At 41.4% G+C, this 16,114-nt stretch overlaps 1 protein-coding gene across 1 annotated transcript in view; it reads left to right on the forward strand.

Moving 5' to 3' along the window:
- The window catches only part of PYGL (glycogen phosphorylase L), a 43,062-nt gene that overhangs the window by 18,202 nt on the left and 8,746 nt on the right, over positions 1–16,114 (forward strand). Inside the window, exons 5-12 of the mRNA XM_023222602.3 lie at positions 2,565–2,696; positions 5,325–5,436; positions 5,773–5,855; positions 12,708–12,851; positions 13,083–13,175; positions 13,850–13,996; positions 14,324–14,487; positions 15,011–15,125. Of these exons, the coding sequence (XP_023078370.1) occupies positions 2,565–2,696; positions 5,325–5,436; positions 5,773–5,855; positions 12,708–12,851; positions 13,083–13,175; positions 13,850–13,996; positions 14,324–14,487; positions 15,011–15,125 (990 nt within the window). The remainder of the gene's footprint in view (positions 1–2,564; positions 2,697–5,324; positions 5,437–5,772; positions 5,856–12,707; positions 12,852–13,082; positions 13,176–13,849; positions 13,997–14,323; positions 14,488–15,010; positions 15,126–16,114) is intronic.

Below are 16,114 nucleotides of genomic sequence, written 5' to 3' on the forward strand. Positions count from 1 at the left end.
GGCTTCTTGAGGGCAGGACAGTATATGATCCTACTGCATTTCTCAGCAAAAAAAAGTCATCTGTTCTCCCATGGTCATGAGTTTTCAAAGGAAAACTGTTTCTGCCTCATCGTCCTCCTATTTCATACAGTGCCTTCAGATGGGTTTTACAACAGCCCTGCATGCTGAAACAAGGCACACAGGCTTATACTTCTTTCCTGTTACAGGAAGCAGTGTTCACATTGCTCAGTATTTTAAAACCCAAAATTGGCCCTTGCCTAAGTGCAGCATAAAGTATTTTGTAAGTCAGGATGTTTTGATCCTTTGTTGATGTTATTATTTTACTTATTATAGCGTTTCTAGTTATGAAGCTTGTGCTAATGGACCTTTTTTTTTTTTTTTTTGGAGATGGAATCTCGCTCTGTAGCCCAGGCTGGAGTGCAGTGGCATAATCTCTGCTCACTGCAACCTCTGCCTCCCGGGTTCAAGTGATTCTCCTGCCTCAGCCTCCTGAGTAGCTAGGATTACAGGTGCCCGCCACCACGTCCAGCTAATTTTTGTATTTTTAGTAGAGATGGGGTTTCACCATGTTGGCCAGGCTGGTCTCAAACTCCTGACCTCATCATGCGCCCACCTTGGCCTCCCAAAGTGCTGGGATTACAGGCGTTGCCACCACACCTGGCCAAGTTAATGGACTCTTTAACAAGCTTCTTGTCAATTGGCAAACCTCAATTGTTTCTTTATTAAAATTTTAAGAAGATGTGACTTTCTGATGAGCTCAGGTCTCTCTCCAGCCTTCCCTAGGCTTCATCTTGCATCTGATACCTCCTCCTTCCTCCAGTGGCTCTCTAACTCCTAGCTCTCCTAACTAAAGATGTTGTTGCTATGAGTCCCATTTCCATTCTTCATGACGCTGGTAGTTAATATTAGTGGGAAGCTTATCAGCTTTCTTGATAAAAAGTCATTATCAAAGTTTGAATAAGTGAACGTGTATTCATTTGTCTAGCTGTTGACAATAATCTTTAGTGTTTATTTTTGTCTCTTCACACTGTTCCTGAAACAGGCATTACACTCATGTTTAGGTGATCATGAGATGTCCAACATTGTGTTTAATTCTTAAGCAATATCTTTTAAAACTACAGCTGCGTTTTCTAAGAGGTGGATATGAGGAATCAAATAGCTAAAATAACCATCTTGGAGATGATCTCATTGACAAAGTTGCTTTTTTTTTGCCCCCTTCTGGCCAGAACACAATTCCATTTTTTAACGTATAGTCATGCACCACATAACGGCATTTCAGTCAACAATAGAGCACATATGCAGTGGTGGTCCCGTAAGATGGTAATGGAGCTGCGCCCTACGGGTGTACCATTTCTTATGTTTTATACTGAATTTTTACTGTACCATTTCTGTGTTTGGATATGTTTAGATACACAAACACTTACCATCGTGTTACCATTGCCTACAGTATTCAGTACAGTAACGTGCTGTACAGGTTTGTAGTCTAGGAGTAGGAGGCCATACCATATAGCTCAGGTGTGTAGTAGGCAACGCCATCTGCGTTTGTGTAAGTGCACTCTGTGATGTTTGCACAATGACAACATTGCCTAACAACACATTTTTCAGAATGTATCCCTGTCGTTAAGCAATCTACAACTGTATGTGTAATATTTTAAAGATTTCAATAATTTACTTTAAAAATACATCCCCCTCCAATGTGTTTGGTGGTGGTGGTGTTCTTATTTTGATGTGTTTGTTTGTTTGTTGCAAATGAAAATGTATTTGATGTCCAGGATATCCTAAATAGAAACCGTAGTTTAAAATTGTATATAAGAAATATTTTGTTATAAATTGACATAAATACCTAGGAAAATATTGAAATTGTCAATAAAATAAGTTCATTACCTCTTAGAATATGTTATTTTCAAAATAAACTATAATCTATAGTTCATTATCAAATCAAAATTACGTAAGGATCAAGATAAGCAGACTACATAATGCAATAATGTTCTGTACCTGTATCAATAAGCTTGATTAAAAGAGTGTTCTGTAAGTAGCATTTTCTAACTGATTCTGTATTTTCGAGCCACAAGAATCTTGACTGAACCCATTGTGTAGGACTCGACAGGCCCAGCTATCCAATGATAAACATCCCTGGAAGGCCTCTGTCTTTAGCTGAAGCTGGACAATTGGATTCACAGATGTTAAGACACAGGCTGTGGAACACAGAGACCTAAGGGCAGATCTTATCTCTGTCGTTTACTGTTTGACCTTGAGATCTTATCTGTACCGTTTACTGTTTGACCTTGAGCAGTTACAATTCCTCATCTTTAAAAGAAGAATCATAGTTCCCTCCTGTATGGTTGATATAATGTGAGGATTAAATGCAGTCATACATATAAAATATTTAGGGCTGTATTAGCAAGTATTATTATTGTTGATTGTAGGCTATGAAACAATTACAAAAGAGTACTCAGTATTCATAAGTTGTTTCAGTTAAAGATGTTTTAAATTTAATATAATTGAAGGGCTAGGTTCACATTTCCTCACAAATAAATTCTAAGCAATACTGTATCCTTTTCCAGGTGGAAGAAGCAGATGATTGGCTCAGATATGGAAATCCTTGGGAGAAGTCCCGCCCAGAATTCATGCTGCCTGTGCACTTCTATGGAAAAGTAGAACACACCAATACTGGGACTAAGTGGATTGACACTCAGGTATTCAGAGTGCTCGTATAGCCAACATTTTGTATAGTATTTAGATCAGCAGATAATACATTGACTATGTAGCATACAGTTTGATACTGAGTATAGGGCATGTCGTGTATTGAGTAATAGAATATATTTTTGTAAATAAATCTGTTACTTCTCTTAGTGCAACACACTCATTTTGGAGACAAGGGAGCTGAGGCCAAGAGAGGAGTGACTTTTACAAGGGTCATTTTGCAATCAACTTTGTCAGAAAATTATCAGTTTGTTTGTTTGTTTTTTGTTTTTTGGTGGTTTTTTTTTTTTTTTTTTTTTTTCACCAGAAAATTGTCAGTTCTATAGTAACCAGCATGCTTACCTCTTTGGTTTTATATTAAGGTGTTGATGGCAAAATTGAATAATTTTAAATGTCATTCCTGGCTGGGCGCAGTGGATCACACCTGTAATCCCAGCACTTTGGGAGGCCGAGGCGGGCAGGTCACCTGAGGTCAGGAGTTCAAGACCAGCCTGGCCAACATGGTGAAACCCCATCTCTACTAAAAATACAAAAATTAGCCAGGCGTGGTGGCCTATGCCTGTAGTCCCAGCTACTTGGGAGGCTGAGGCAGGAGAATCGCTTGAACCCGGGAGGCGTAGGTTGCAGTGAGCCAAGATCATGTCACTGCACTCCAGCCTGGGTGACAAAACGAGACTCCATCTCAAAAAAATAAAATAACATAAAATAAAAATAAAAGTATGCAGTTTACACAATCAATCCTGGAAGCATTTTATTTACACTGTGGGTCCCACTGCTGAGCTAACTTGTATTTACAAACCACCTCTAGATATTTTCATAATGTATCGAGAAATTCAATTAGAGAGAGTGTGTGTTTCTGGGCCCACAGAGGCAAAGTTAGGGGGCAGAGGTAATATAAGTGAGCTGGCCCAAGTCATGCAACTTAGCTTCACAGATTGAAGTAATCACATGAATTAACCCCAAACTGGTACCCAGTGAGCTCAGAGCATGCGGCCACATGTGCTCTGTGCATGCATGGAATGGCTTCCAATAAAGTCAAATGACACAGTCATGTGTCAGTTTAGGTCCTCTAGGAAACAGACACCAGAGAGAAGAAGTGCAGGTGACATACTGGGGGGATGCCTATGAAAGATAAAGAGGAGAGGCAGCAGGACGAGGAAGTCTTCAGACTGTGACACAGGTGTGCCACCTGTGAAAAGTGAAGCGCAAAGAAGGAGGATTCTCATGGAGAGCCTCAGACCGCAGTGCCACTCTGAGCAAGTGGCCAGGCTGATGGAGCCTGAGACTAAAGATTGCCCATTAAAGAAGTCCCGGCCCTAGTGTCTCAGCCACGTGGAGCATCCCAGAGAGCACAGCCTTGGTGTGCGCTCTGAGGGAGCAAGTTCTCTTTGAGGTTCTCTGAAAGAAGATCTAAGCTGTGCACTTCCTGGACTGCCTTAATTATGCTTCAAGGGTCAGAAGGGTCAAACTCTTGTTTGAACTGAGACTCAATCCCAGCCTGCAAATGACTTTCCCTGATAGATCACAACTTGCTTTAAAAGTCCAGAGACTTTTATCTCTTAATGAAAGATATTTAAATGGGGGTAATTTATTACTTTGAGGTCACGGTGATCATGAAAGCATGACTGAATATATGTGATTGATATGGACTATAATGCTTCATTCATTCACAATTTAACAGACCAAATTAAAGAGATGCGTATTTAGGTTTCCATGCTGCCATGACTGTGACCTTGGGCAAGTCACTTCTCTCTCAGCTTCAGCTCCCTCATGTCCAAAATAAGCGGGTTGCACTAAATAAGATCCAGCATCCTCCAGTTCAATTATTCTGTCATTCTCCTTCCTTCGAGCTTGACTCTGATGAGGCAGGGAATAAAAATGAATCATTTCTCACATGAATTTTCAATGCACTGTGAAACATACTTCATCTTCCTCTTCTCTATTTCAGTGACTGTCACAAAGATCAAGCTAGATTTTCCAAAACTTACCTCTTAGACTCAACTCAGCTAATTATCAGTTGATTTGGCAGATCACTATAGGAATCACTAAAATAACTCCTTATGCAACTTTAAAAATCTAGCACAGCATTTTAAATATTGTATGAGATGTTATAGCTTCATAAATTTCCTATTCCATTGATTTTCATCATATTTGAAATCAGATCACTGAAAAACCTATGCAAAACGTATTCTAAGTGCTATTTTTTGGTGGGTACAGATTCACATTGTCACTTTGTTTGCACATCATATTTTATTATTATTAGAGCAATGGCTTGATATGAAACATGAAAGATAAACTTTTTTGAATACCAATACCATATCATTCCATTCCACTGCATTTATATCAGGGCAAGGACACATGGAGAGTCAACATAGAAACATTACAAAGGACCGTCAATGTGGATGGTTCCAGTCACTAGATTGTACCAGGTGGGGGAGGAACCTCATGTTCCTCTAATACCCTTTGCAGCCCTGGGACCCTCTTCTCCATTTAGGCCTCACACAATTTGAGTTGGTGATGGAGCCAGGAATAGAATTCCATTACAGTCTCCCAGCCCCGTATTCAACCTATGTCATCACACTTGGGAAACAATGAGCAGCTGCTTCTGTTTAATCCTACAGGTGGTCCTGGCTCTGCCATATGACACCCCGGTGCCTGGCTACATGAACAACACTGTCAACACCATGCGCCTCTGGTCTGCTCGGGCACCGAATGACTTTAACCTCAGAGACTGTGAGTACAGCACAGGTCTTGGTTTCTTTATGCATGTGCTTAATCTTTTTGATGGCTAGTTAGAACCAAATTGAGCTTGAAACAAACAAACAAAAAAGCCTTGCGTTTCTGATATGAACTTCAGTGACTAAGCAGGCATTGTATGGAGGAAGTAGGGAGGGCATTTTTCAAGCAATTCTCATGTGAAGTCCAGCATGATGGTGTGTTGAAATCCTTTGGGATTTTTAGGAATTTTAGGAATCCCACATGACACACAGCACAGAGACAGTGAGATCAAGAGGTTTCCAACAACAATGACTGGTTTCTCTATTTATTGTTTCTCTAACTTTCCCCTAGTTAATGTTGGAGACTACATTCAGGCTGTGCTGGACCGAAACCTGGCCGAGAACATCTCCCGGGTCCTCTATCCCAATGACAATGTGAGTGATCAAGGTTGCTTTCTTAGTGGCAACAGGAGCAGCTTATTTCACAAGAGCCTGTTCAGTAACTTATAAAACACATTTAATATCAATGTTTTTCCATGTGCAGAAGAAGCTCCGTATTTCTTCCTGGATTGTCTAGATTTCCCCTCCCAACCAAGTAAGGAAAACAAATCTGTATAGTTCATGAAATCAGAATTTATATTTTGCCCTTGATTAGTGATCCCCATCACTAACAGGGAAGTTCTAGAGATGTATTTTAAAAACCTGCATATAGGGGATGGAGGGGGCAGCAGGTTACACAGGTCTCAGCTGAAGCCACGGGGTCAGAAATAAAGTGCATAGGTCCTGGGGCCCCCCGTGGCCCAGAAGCAGCAGCCGACAGCCCCCATCTTCCCGCCTCTGGCAGGGTTCAATTGAGTGTGACTCGCAGGTAGGAGGTGGGCACGTAGCCCTCACCTCCCTCTTTCCGCCTGACCCGGGTCCAGCCGTCCCCTTTGTCTTCTTCCATAAGACTGAGGTCTTCACCCTCGGCCATAGAGATGGTGCCCTCGCTGGACCCTTCAAAGTGGTAGATGGCCACACAGTGACCTATGGGTGATGTGGGTTCCTCCTCGAAATCCTCATCAAACTCCGTGTAAATGGGGGTGTCCTGGCTCTCTTCCGAGGGAGGCTCTTCAGAGCTCTCCTTGGTGTCCTGTGATCCGCTGTTCCTGCTGCTGTCTGGTGGGGCGCTAGCAGGGGGGTCGGGAGGCCGGGCGTGCCGGCTCAGGCTGTCTCCCCGGTTGCTAAGGACTCGACTTTCAGCTTCTGCCAGCCACGCCTCATACTTCTGCACTTCCAATTTCAGCCGTTCGATGTTGCTCAGGGTTTCAGCGATCTGGGGCTCCAGGCTGGCGGGGTCTCCCATCTGGGGTGTCTTCTCGTAGACATCCTTCATTTTCTTTAGGGCTTCCCTCTGGTCAACCTCCTTCTGAAGTTCACGACTGCGTTCTTCTAGGACCCGCTGTGCCTTCTACCATCGTTCCACCATTGATGTACATACTCATGTTTTACATCTTCTTCTTGCCGCTCGGCTCCGGCCATTTTGTTTTATACAAAAATGGGGAAAAAAAAAAAAAAAAATTACATAAAAAAAAAAAAAAAAAAAAAAAACCTGCATATAATAAGATGAAGTAAGTCATTGGTGAAGCACTACTTCCTTTCCAGATAGAAAGTTTATCTGCAAAGTCAGAAGACACTGAAGATTTCCTGCCTCGCCTCTTCTCTCACTGACTAGGCCCTTTCTGGTCCTCTGCCCTGATGCGAGATGGAGTCAGATACCCTGGGGTAGACCCATGAACAAATGCCTGTTTCTCATGCCACTGACTTGTATCTTTTTCTTTTGTATCTTTTTCTTATCAATTCAGTTATTCTAATTTTATTATAAATATAGCTTAGTTAAGAAAAAACACTTGGGGCCGGGTGCAATGGCTCATGTCTGTAATCCCAGCACTTTGGGAGGCTGAGGCGGGCAGATCATTTGAAGTCAGAAGTTCAAGACCAGCCTGGCTAACATGCAGGAAAATCGCTTGAGCCTAGGAGACAGAGGTTGTAGTGAGCCACAACTGCACCAATGCACTCCAGCCTGGGTGACAGAGTGAGATTCTGTCTCAACACACACACACACACACACACACCACTTGGAACTGGATCTCAGGTAACTGCTATTGATTCTTAGTTGTTTTAAATATATGTAACTCTAAACTTCTCTATGGGTAAAATCCTTTTCATGAAGCTGTAATGATTTTTTTAAAGTTTTGTCAGAAGCAGTAAAATTAGCACTCTGCTTACAAAGATGGCAGAAAACAAGGATCTTGGGGGGACTAGGACATGAATAGTCCTTAACACCAGATGTCCACCTGCTGTTAAATCATAATCCCTCAGAAGGGAAGATGATTACATGGATTTTGCTGGAGCATTTTTAGGAACCTAATGGTATATGTTATTCCTTTGTGGAAAACATTGTGGCTTCAGTACATTTCAGAGAAATCTCTAACCCAAAAGCAAAAAGTTATTCTATGTCAGGGTCAAAGTAAGAATTCTTCCAAGTCTGGGACCATACTGCCAACCTAAAGCCAGGCTGCAGGGGTTTGAAATTCATCTTCCTGTCTTCAGTAAGGACCAAAGCTAATTTTACTGGGAAATAATCGTCTGCAGTAACTGACAATATATACGAAGTTAGCATGGGGCAAAAAGTTGACTAGATTTGTTGGGTAAACGGGAGCACTCAGGATCATGTTTTTGTTTGTTTGTTTGTTTGTTTTTAAGAGTGAGCTGATAAATCCTTTTGTACTGTAATTACAATAACAAATTCATTCTTCTCAACTTGGCCATAGCCCTAGTCCAAACATTAGTTTCTCTTCCAGGAAGCCTGCACCTTTCTTCACTCTGCAGCTTTGAGATGTCTGTTCCCTGCTTAAAACTCTTGAAAGACTTTGGATCACCTGTAAGAGAAGGACAGAATCTTAGTCATGTTACCTAAGTTCTTCACTGATGTGGTTACCAGTCCCCTGATGCATCTTCCATGATTTTGCCCCAACAATAGGCCCCAGCTGTGCAGGACTATTGACCCTGTTCCTTCCCACCTCCATGCCTTGCACGGCATCCGTTGCTTGCAGGGAATATTCTGACCCTGTGTGTCAATTCTGACACATTCCCACTCATCTTTTAGGGCTTAGGTTAAGAATTACCTGATCACCCAGATTCTCAAAATACTGTATATTTAGCTTAACTTAATTTTTTAAAAAAAAAATCATCACATTGTATTTATAGCCTTGTTTATACCCCCTCTCCCCCCACCGCCTACTAATTTGAACTTCTTCAAGTCAAGGACTGTGTGTAATTAATCATTTTATTTCTAGGACCTTAAAACATTCCTGGCTCAGTAAATGTTACAGTTTATTAGAGATGGATTCCATAGTGCTATTTATTATGTTTTAGAATAATGACTTCATAACTTTTACAAAGATACATGTCATTAGAAAAAATATACAAGTAACATAAAAAGTACCAAGAATAAAATAAAAGCTGGTTCCTAATTCTACCACCTATAAATTTCCTTTGGTACAGGTTGAGTATGCCTTATCCAAAATGCTTGGGACCAGTAGTATTTCAGAATTCAGATGTTTTCAGATTTTGGAATATTTGCATATATAATGAGATATCTTGAGGATGGGACCCAAAGATAAACACAGAGTTCATTTATGTTTCATATACACATTATACACACAGCCTGAAGCAATTTTGTACAATATTTTTAGTAATTTTGTGCATGAAACAAAGTTTTGACTCTGTGTTGATTATGACCTGTCACATGAGGTCAGGGGTAGAATTTTCCACTTGGCTGTGTCACATGAGTACTCAAAAAGTTTCAGATTTTGGATTTCCAGATTAGAGATGCTCAACCTGTACTATCAATCCAGACAGTTTTCTATTAATGACTTTTAATTTTTAATCCAGACTTTTAATTTTTATCAAAGTTGTACATACACATAATTGATTTTCTGGGTACTTACCTCCATATTTCTGAATAACATGCAGTTATTGCTACTTGTTGATTTTTTTTCATTTTTACAATTGTTTGTTGACTCCCCACCATTGAAGATGGGAATCTAGCTCACATCCTCACATGTACTCCCACCCTCACCACATGAACACATACTTCCCATCCCCAATTCTCTCAACATGCTTACATCATAATTTTCACTAACTCCTTAATCAGCATTTACATTATTATGACTTTGTAATGCTACAGACAGCTGATCTGTGCATATGTGTATCCTCATATAATGATTACTTTTCCTTTTCTTAAAATGTTTAACTTATCCTGGAATTAATCATTTTAATTTCTTTGCTTGCTTGGTTTTCTGATGAATTTTCCCTAATTTAGCCCATACTATGCCCAGTTATGTACATTTCCTCTCAATATGTTCACTTTTAGTTATTCTATTAACTTAGTCTTTTTTTTCTGATAAATACTTTTTAGTTCATTTAAATATCCCCTTTTAATAGCTAAATCCCAGAGGAAAATGCTAATTCTAGGAATGTGTTTAACTGAAAAAGACTCATATTTCCATTTAAGTTTAGGCAATTATTCTTGACAGGAGGTACATTAACTAATGTTGCAATAAAGCCTCCATCAAGTATCTCATACTTAAGCAAAGACCTCAAATCATAGTTTGTAGCATATTGCAGCCTTCATTCAAAATATGCTTTATGGCCGGGTGCAGTGGCTCATGCCTGTAATCCCAACACTTTAGGAGGCTGACATGGGCAGATTGCTTGAGCTCAGGAGTTCCAGGCCAGTCTGGGCAATATGGTGAAACCCCGTCTCTACACAAAGTACAAAAATTAGCCAGGCATGGTAACACAAGCCTGTAATCCCAGCTACTTGGGAGGCTGAGGCAGGAGAATCGCTTGAACCCGAGAGGCAGAGGCTGCCGTGAGCTGGAATCAGATCATGCCACTGCACTCCAGCCTGGGCGACAGAGTGAGACTCCGTCTCAAAAATAAAAAATAAAAAATAAAAAAAATAGCCAGCCATGGTGGTGCATGCCTGTAGTCCTAGCTACTCAGGAAGCTGAAGTAAGAGGGTTGCTGGAGAGTGGGAGGCAGAGGTTGCAGTGAGCCAACATGACATCACTGCACTCTAGCTTGGGTAATAGAGCCAGACCCTGTCTCAAAAATATAAATATAAATATATATAATATAAATATATATGTTTAATATATTTTAATATAATATTTTATTATATATACACATATATATTTGTTTTATATTATCTGTGATCAAGGAAATCACTGATACATTCCTATCAGGCTAAAAAACAGGAAACCCTGACATAGGTCAGTGACATAGAATCACTGGCATAGGTCAGTGATTATACTTTTAAGTATTAGGGAGTTTAGAGCCCCAGATATTCTATATGCAGACCTCTATGCTCATATTCATTAGATTTAATAAGACTTTGGTCCAAGGCTTACATTTGGGGGGTGGGGTGCTCATCATTTTAAAAATTTTAATTTTAATAGTTTTAGGGGTACACGTGGTTTTTGTTACATGGATAAGTTCTTTAGTGGTAATTTCTGAGATTTTACACACCTGTTACTTGAGCAGTATACACCAAATAAATTGCCTTTTATCCCTCAAGTCCCCAGAGTCCATTACATCATTCTCTTACCTTTGCATCCTCATAGCTTAAGCTCCCACTTACAAGTGAGAACATGCAATATTCGGGTTTCCATTCCTAAGTTACTTCACTTAGAATAATAGCTTCCAGCTTCATCCAAGTTGCTGCAAAAGACATTATTTTGTTCCTTTTTGCAGCTGAGTAGTATTCCATGGTATGTGTGTGTGTGTATATATATATGTGTGTGTGTGTGTGTGTGTATATATATGTGTGTGTGTGTGTATACATATATCACATATTCTTTATCCACTCATTGGTTGATGGGCACCTAGACTGATTCCATCTTTGTAATTGCGAACTGTGCTGCCATAAACGTGTGTGCATGCGTGTGTCTTTTTCATACAATGGCTACTTTTCCTTTGGCTAGATATCCAGTAGTGGGATTGCTGGATCAAATGGTAGTTCTACTTTTAGCTCTTTGAGGAATCTCCATACTGTTTAACATAGTAGCTGTACTAATTTGTATTCCCACCAGCAGTGTAGAAAGTGTTCCCTTTTCACCACATCCACACCAACACCTACTGTTTTTTGACTTTTTAATTATGGCCATTCTTGCAGGAGTAAGGCGGTATCTCATTGTGATTTTAATTTGCATCTCCCTGATAATTAGTGATACTGAGCATTTTTTCATATGCTTCTTGGCTGTTTGTATATCTTCTTTTGAGAATTGTCTATTCATGTCCTTTGCCACTTTCTCATAGGATTTTTTTTCTTGCTGATTTGTTTGCATTCCTTGTAGATTTTGGATATTAGTGAAGGCTTACATTTTTAATAGATGCTACAGTTTTTTAATTCTGCGACCAGGTAAAGACAGGGCAGCTCCATGATCTATAAAAATTGAAGGGTGATGGCTCAGGGTTAGGACTGTTTATTGGTGACATTTACACGGTTTTGCTGACCGACAGCAAATTTATGTGGGAGGAGCTTGGAAGCTGGCCGCCATCGTGGCCTCTAAGGCCTCCACCCTGCACACCATGGCCTGGCTGCAATCCTGTCTCGCAGTCATGTAGAGCATTCTCAGCCAGTCGTGGTTCTCCACACGGTCCACGGCTGCCAGTGCTTCCTGATACACTGCCTGCCAGGAATGTGACTGCAGCGAGGAGGGCGGTCATGGACATGGTGCTGGTTGTGTTCAGCTGCAGGAACTGGGGATAAGGTCGGAGGCCAAGTGTCTTTAGGCTGTCATTAACCTTTTCTTTCATCTTCTTCCCTACTTCTGAAAGTACTTGGTACTACCAATTCCTGAGCCTTGAGGGACTCCAATGTACACACTGAGTTGCTTTTTGGCTTTTCCCCACTACCAGATCAGGATTTGGCTGTCTTGGGTCTTCTGAATCACTTACCATTCATGCATCTGGTTTTCAGCCTCCAAAAGGTTGTTGCTATTGTCTTTATTCCAACTTCTTTATCTTATATCTGTATGCCTTTAGAGAGTCCTTTTACTGCCATTTTCATGGGGTCTCAGGAAAGAGCAAAGGCTCACAGTTTGGCATTCAAACCACCACCCCTCAGCAGATGTCCAATGGGCCTTAGTCCTAAAGTTCCCAGGGCAGGAGACACCAGTCACATTTTGGCCACACCTATAACATGAACCACTTTCGTTCTATCTCTCTGGCTTGAAGTTTTTTGAAGGGAAGGAGCTAAGATTGAAGCAGGAATACTTTGTGGTGGCTGCAACCTTGCAAGATATCATCCGCCGTTTCAAAGCCTCCAAGTTTGGCTCCACCCGTGGTGCAGGAACTGTGTTTGATGCCTTCCCGGATCAGGCAAGTATTTAGTCTGTGGATGCAGGTGGGGTCCACTGAGGGACTGACTGGGATTTCCTATCAGATTAATTCCTCTCTCTCAGTGCTAAAAACGTTGAGCAGGAATAGAGTGCATCAAGCATTTCATACAAGGTGGGCATATCATCCGGTGCTTTCTCTAGATGTGTTAGGACAAGGAAGCCAGACCCTGAGCCATCCGTTGCCTTCATGTTGATGTCTTTCCCCACCCAGGTGGCCATCCAGCTGAATGACACTCACCCTGCACTCGCCATCCCTGAGCTGATGAGGATTTTTGTGGATATTGAAAAACTGCCCTGGTCCAAGGTCTGGATAGTTTGACTTCTTTTTCCTTTAATTAACCAGAATGGCTGCAGATGAAAGACTGCCAAAAACTCCCTTTTTAGTTTTTCAAAGTAAGTTATTGTTGCTAACTTTCAACAGTTAAAGGTATATTTTCCCTGCTGCTGACATTTCTCCATCCTTAGAGTTTTATAGGGAGTAAGACTATAAAATAAACGAGTACATTCCTAATAGGACACAAATCAGTAGCTGTATTAAGGCTTATATTGTGTTTACCATTTTTGTGTGGAAAAAGATTAAAAATTAAGTTCTCTAACCTCAGAAGACAGCTAATTGAGTGTCCCCAATGTTTTAGAAGTCAGCATTTTACATACTTTGTACTTGCTGAGAGCACTGCTTACGGTTTTATCCCTCAATCTTTGTGTATTTAATAAATGAAAGACACGTAAGGATAGTAGATAGATTGATCGGAATGCTGTCTTAAGTTTCATCAGGTAGCTTTACAAATGACTTCCCCCTCACACCCAGAACATGTTTCCATTATCTGGACTATTCGGGAACTTAGTGGAATTGAGTGTGTCTGACTATGCACACTTGGAATGTCCTGTTGCAGGCAGGGCAGGGTTGAAGAAGGGTTTGGCCTGTGCAGTGGGGTGCCCACCTTCAGGGCAAGCAGCTGACTCCTTCCTTTCCCCCAGGCCTGGGAGCTCACCCAGAAGACCTTCGCCTACACCAACCACACAGTGCTCCCAGAAGCCCTGGAGCGCTGGCCCGTGGACCTGGTGGAGAAGCTGCTCCCTCGACATTTGGAAATCATTTATGAGATAAATCAGAAGCATTTAGATGTAAGTTATTTTGAGAGATTTTTTTTCTTTTCATGAGCGTAAGGTCTTAAGGTGTTACAGAAGGCTACAGTGTTCCCTCTTACCAAACATCTTTCGATCATTGATACAGCAAAAGTACTTGAGTCCGAGTGGGGCTCCAGCAAAGGCAGCTTCGTGAAAGTGCTGAAATGGAGGGATGGCACCTCCGTAGAACTAACTCAACCCCTCCCCGTGGAAGTGAAATTTATATTGAGTACACCAAAGATGTTGCTTAAGACATGAACAACGTTATCCCAATGCTGCTTTAAACCTGAGTGACCAGCCAGGGCTTTCTCTTCCTTTGGCTAGAGAATTGTGGCCTTGTTTCCTAAAGATGTGGACCGTCTGAGAAGGATGTCTCTGATAGAAGAGGAAGGAAGCAAAAGGATCAACATGGCCCATCTCTGCATCGTGGGTTCCCACACTGTGAATGGCGTGGCTAAAATCCATTCGGACATCGTGAAGACGAAAGTGTGAGCCTCCAGTACTCCGACAGTGGGTCTGACCCTGATCTATTAATGGAATGATGCTACTAAATGCAAGGTTGCACTTAGGGATGAGGAAAGGCCTTGTTCAAATGTTTAAAAGTGTTTTCTTCTATACAAAAAAACTCTTCTTTAAAAAAAAAGAAAAGGAAAGAAAAAAATGTTTTCCTCTCAGAGTCATCTTAATTCTAGACATAGGAGCCAAAACAAACAAACAAACAAAAACAAAAAAATACCAAAAAACTATTGTACTGAAAGTGTGGTATATATGTGAGTGTGAAGAAGTCAGATGGAGGTGACTAGATTTGGAATTTTTCTGGTAATTCTTTTGAGTTGCAAATGAATTTCTCTTTAAATGACAGCCATAGCTACTGTCAGCCTGTCCCTCCACTTTTATTTAACCTTCCTAAGCCTGCACTTGGCTTCTTGAATATAATTTCAAACTTTATCCAGTGTGCAGGACCCTTTACCGTTTCAGCCAAATTCAGTGATGTGTCTACTCTGTCTCCAGATTCAAGGACTTCAGTGAACTAGAACCTGACAAGTTTCAGAATAAAACCAATGGGATCACTCCGAGGCGCTGGCTCCTACTCTGCAACCCAGGACTTGCAGAGCTCATAGCAGAGGTAACTGGGAAGTGCTGAGAGGAAAGGAGGCCTGACTCGAATGCAAGAGGCATATGACTATACTTGTAACTTGTAAATCCAGTCTGCAGCAGGGCTGGCTTCTTCAGCATGTGGCTTGTGCAGTCATACAGGGCTCCATGCTGGGTTTAATTATCTGCTGTAGTCATCTCGAAATTATTATTATTATTACCCAGGCTGGAGTGCAGTGGGGTGATCTCGGCTCACTGCAAGTTCCGCCTCCTGGGTTCACACCATTCTCCTGCCTCAGCCTCCCAAGTAGCTGGGACTACAGGCGCCCACCACCACACCTGGCTAATTTTTTGTATTTTTAGTAGAGACGAGGTTTCACCGTGTTAGCCAGGATGGTCTCGATCTCTTGACCTCGTGGTCCGCCCGCCTTGGCCTCCCAAAGTGCTGGGATTACAGGCGTGAGCCACTGCACCCAGCCAAAGTCATTGTTTGTTTATTTATTTATTTATTTATTATTATTATTATTATTATTATTATTATTATTATTATTGAGACAGAGTTTCACTCTGTCGCCTAGGATGGAGTACAGTGGTGCAATCTCTGCTCACGGCAACCTCCACCTCCCAGGTTCAAGCGATTCTCCTGCCTCAGCCTCCCGAATAGCTGGGATTACAGGCACACATCACCATGCCCAGCTAATTTTTGTATTTTTAGTAGAGATGGGGTTTTACCATGTTGGCCAGACTGGTCTCGAACTCCCGACCTCAGGTGATCCACTCCTCCTTGGCCTCCCAAAGTGCTGGGAATACAGGCATGAGCCATCACACCCAGCCGTCATCTTGAAATTCTTAATTTTTGAACAAAAGGTACTGCAAATTATGTAGCTAGTTGCAGCTAACAGTATTCATAGGACACCCACAAAGAAGATGGTTTTCTCTAGTAGAAGAGGATAATACAGCTCATATAAATAACTAACAGAACCTGGGTTTCTGGTCACTCTTTCAAGTAGATTTCCTGTT

The sequence above is a fragment of the Piliocolobus tephrosceles genome, chromosome 6 (genome assembly GCF_002776525.5).
Source record: "Piliocolobus tephrosceles isolate RC106 chromosome 6, ASM277652v3, whole genome shotgun sequence".
Classification (NCBI taxonomy): Eukaryota; Metazoa; Chordata; class Mammalia; order Primates; family Cercopithecidae; genus Piliocolobus; species Piliocolobus tephrosceles.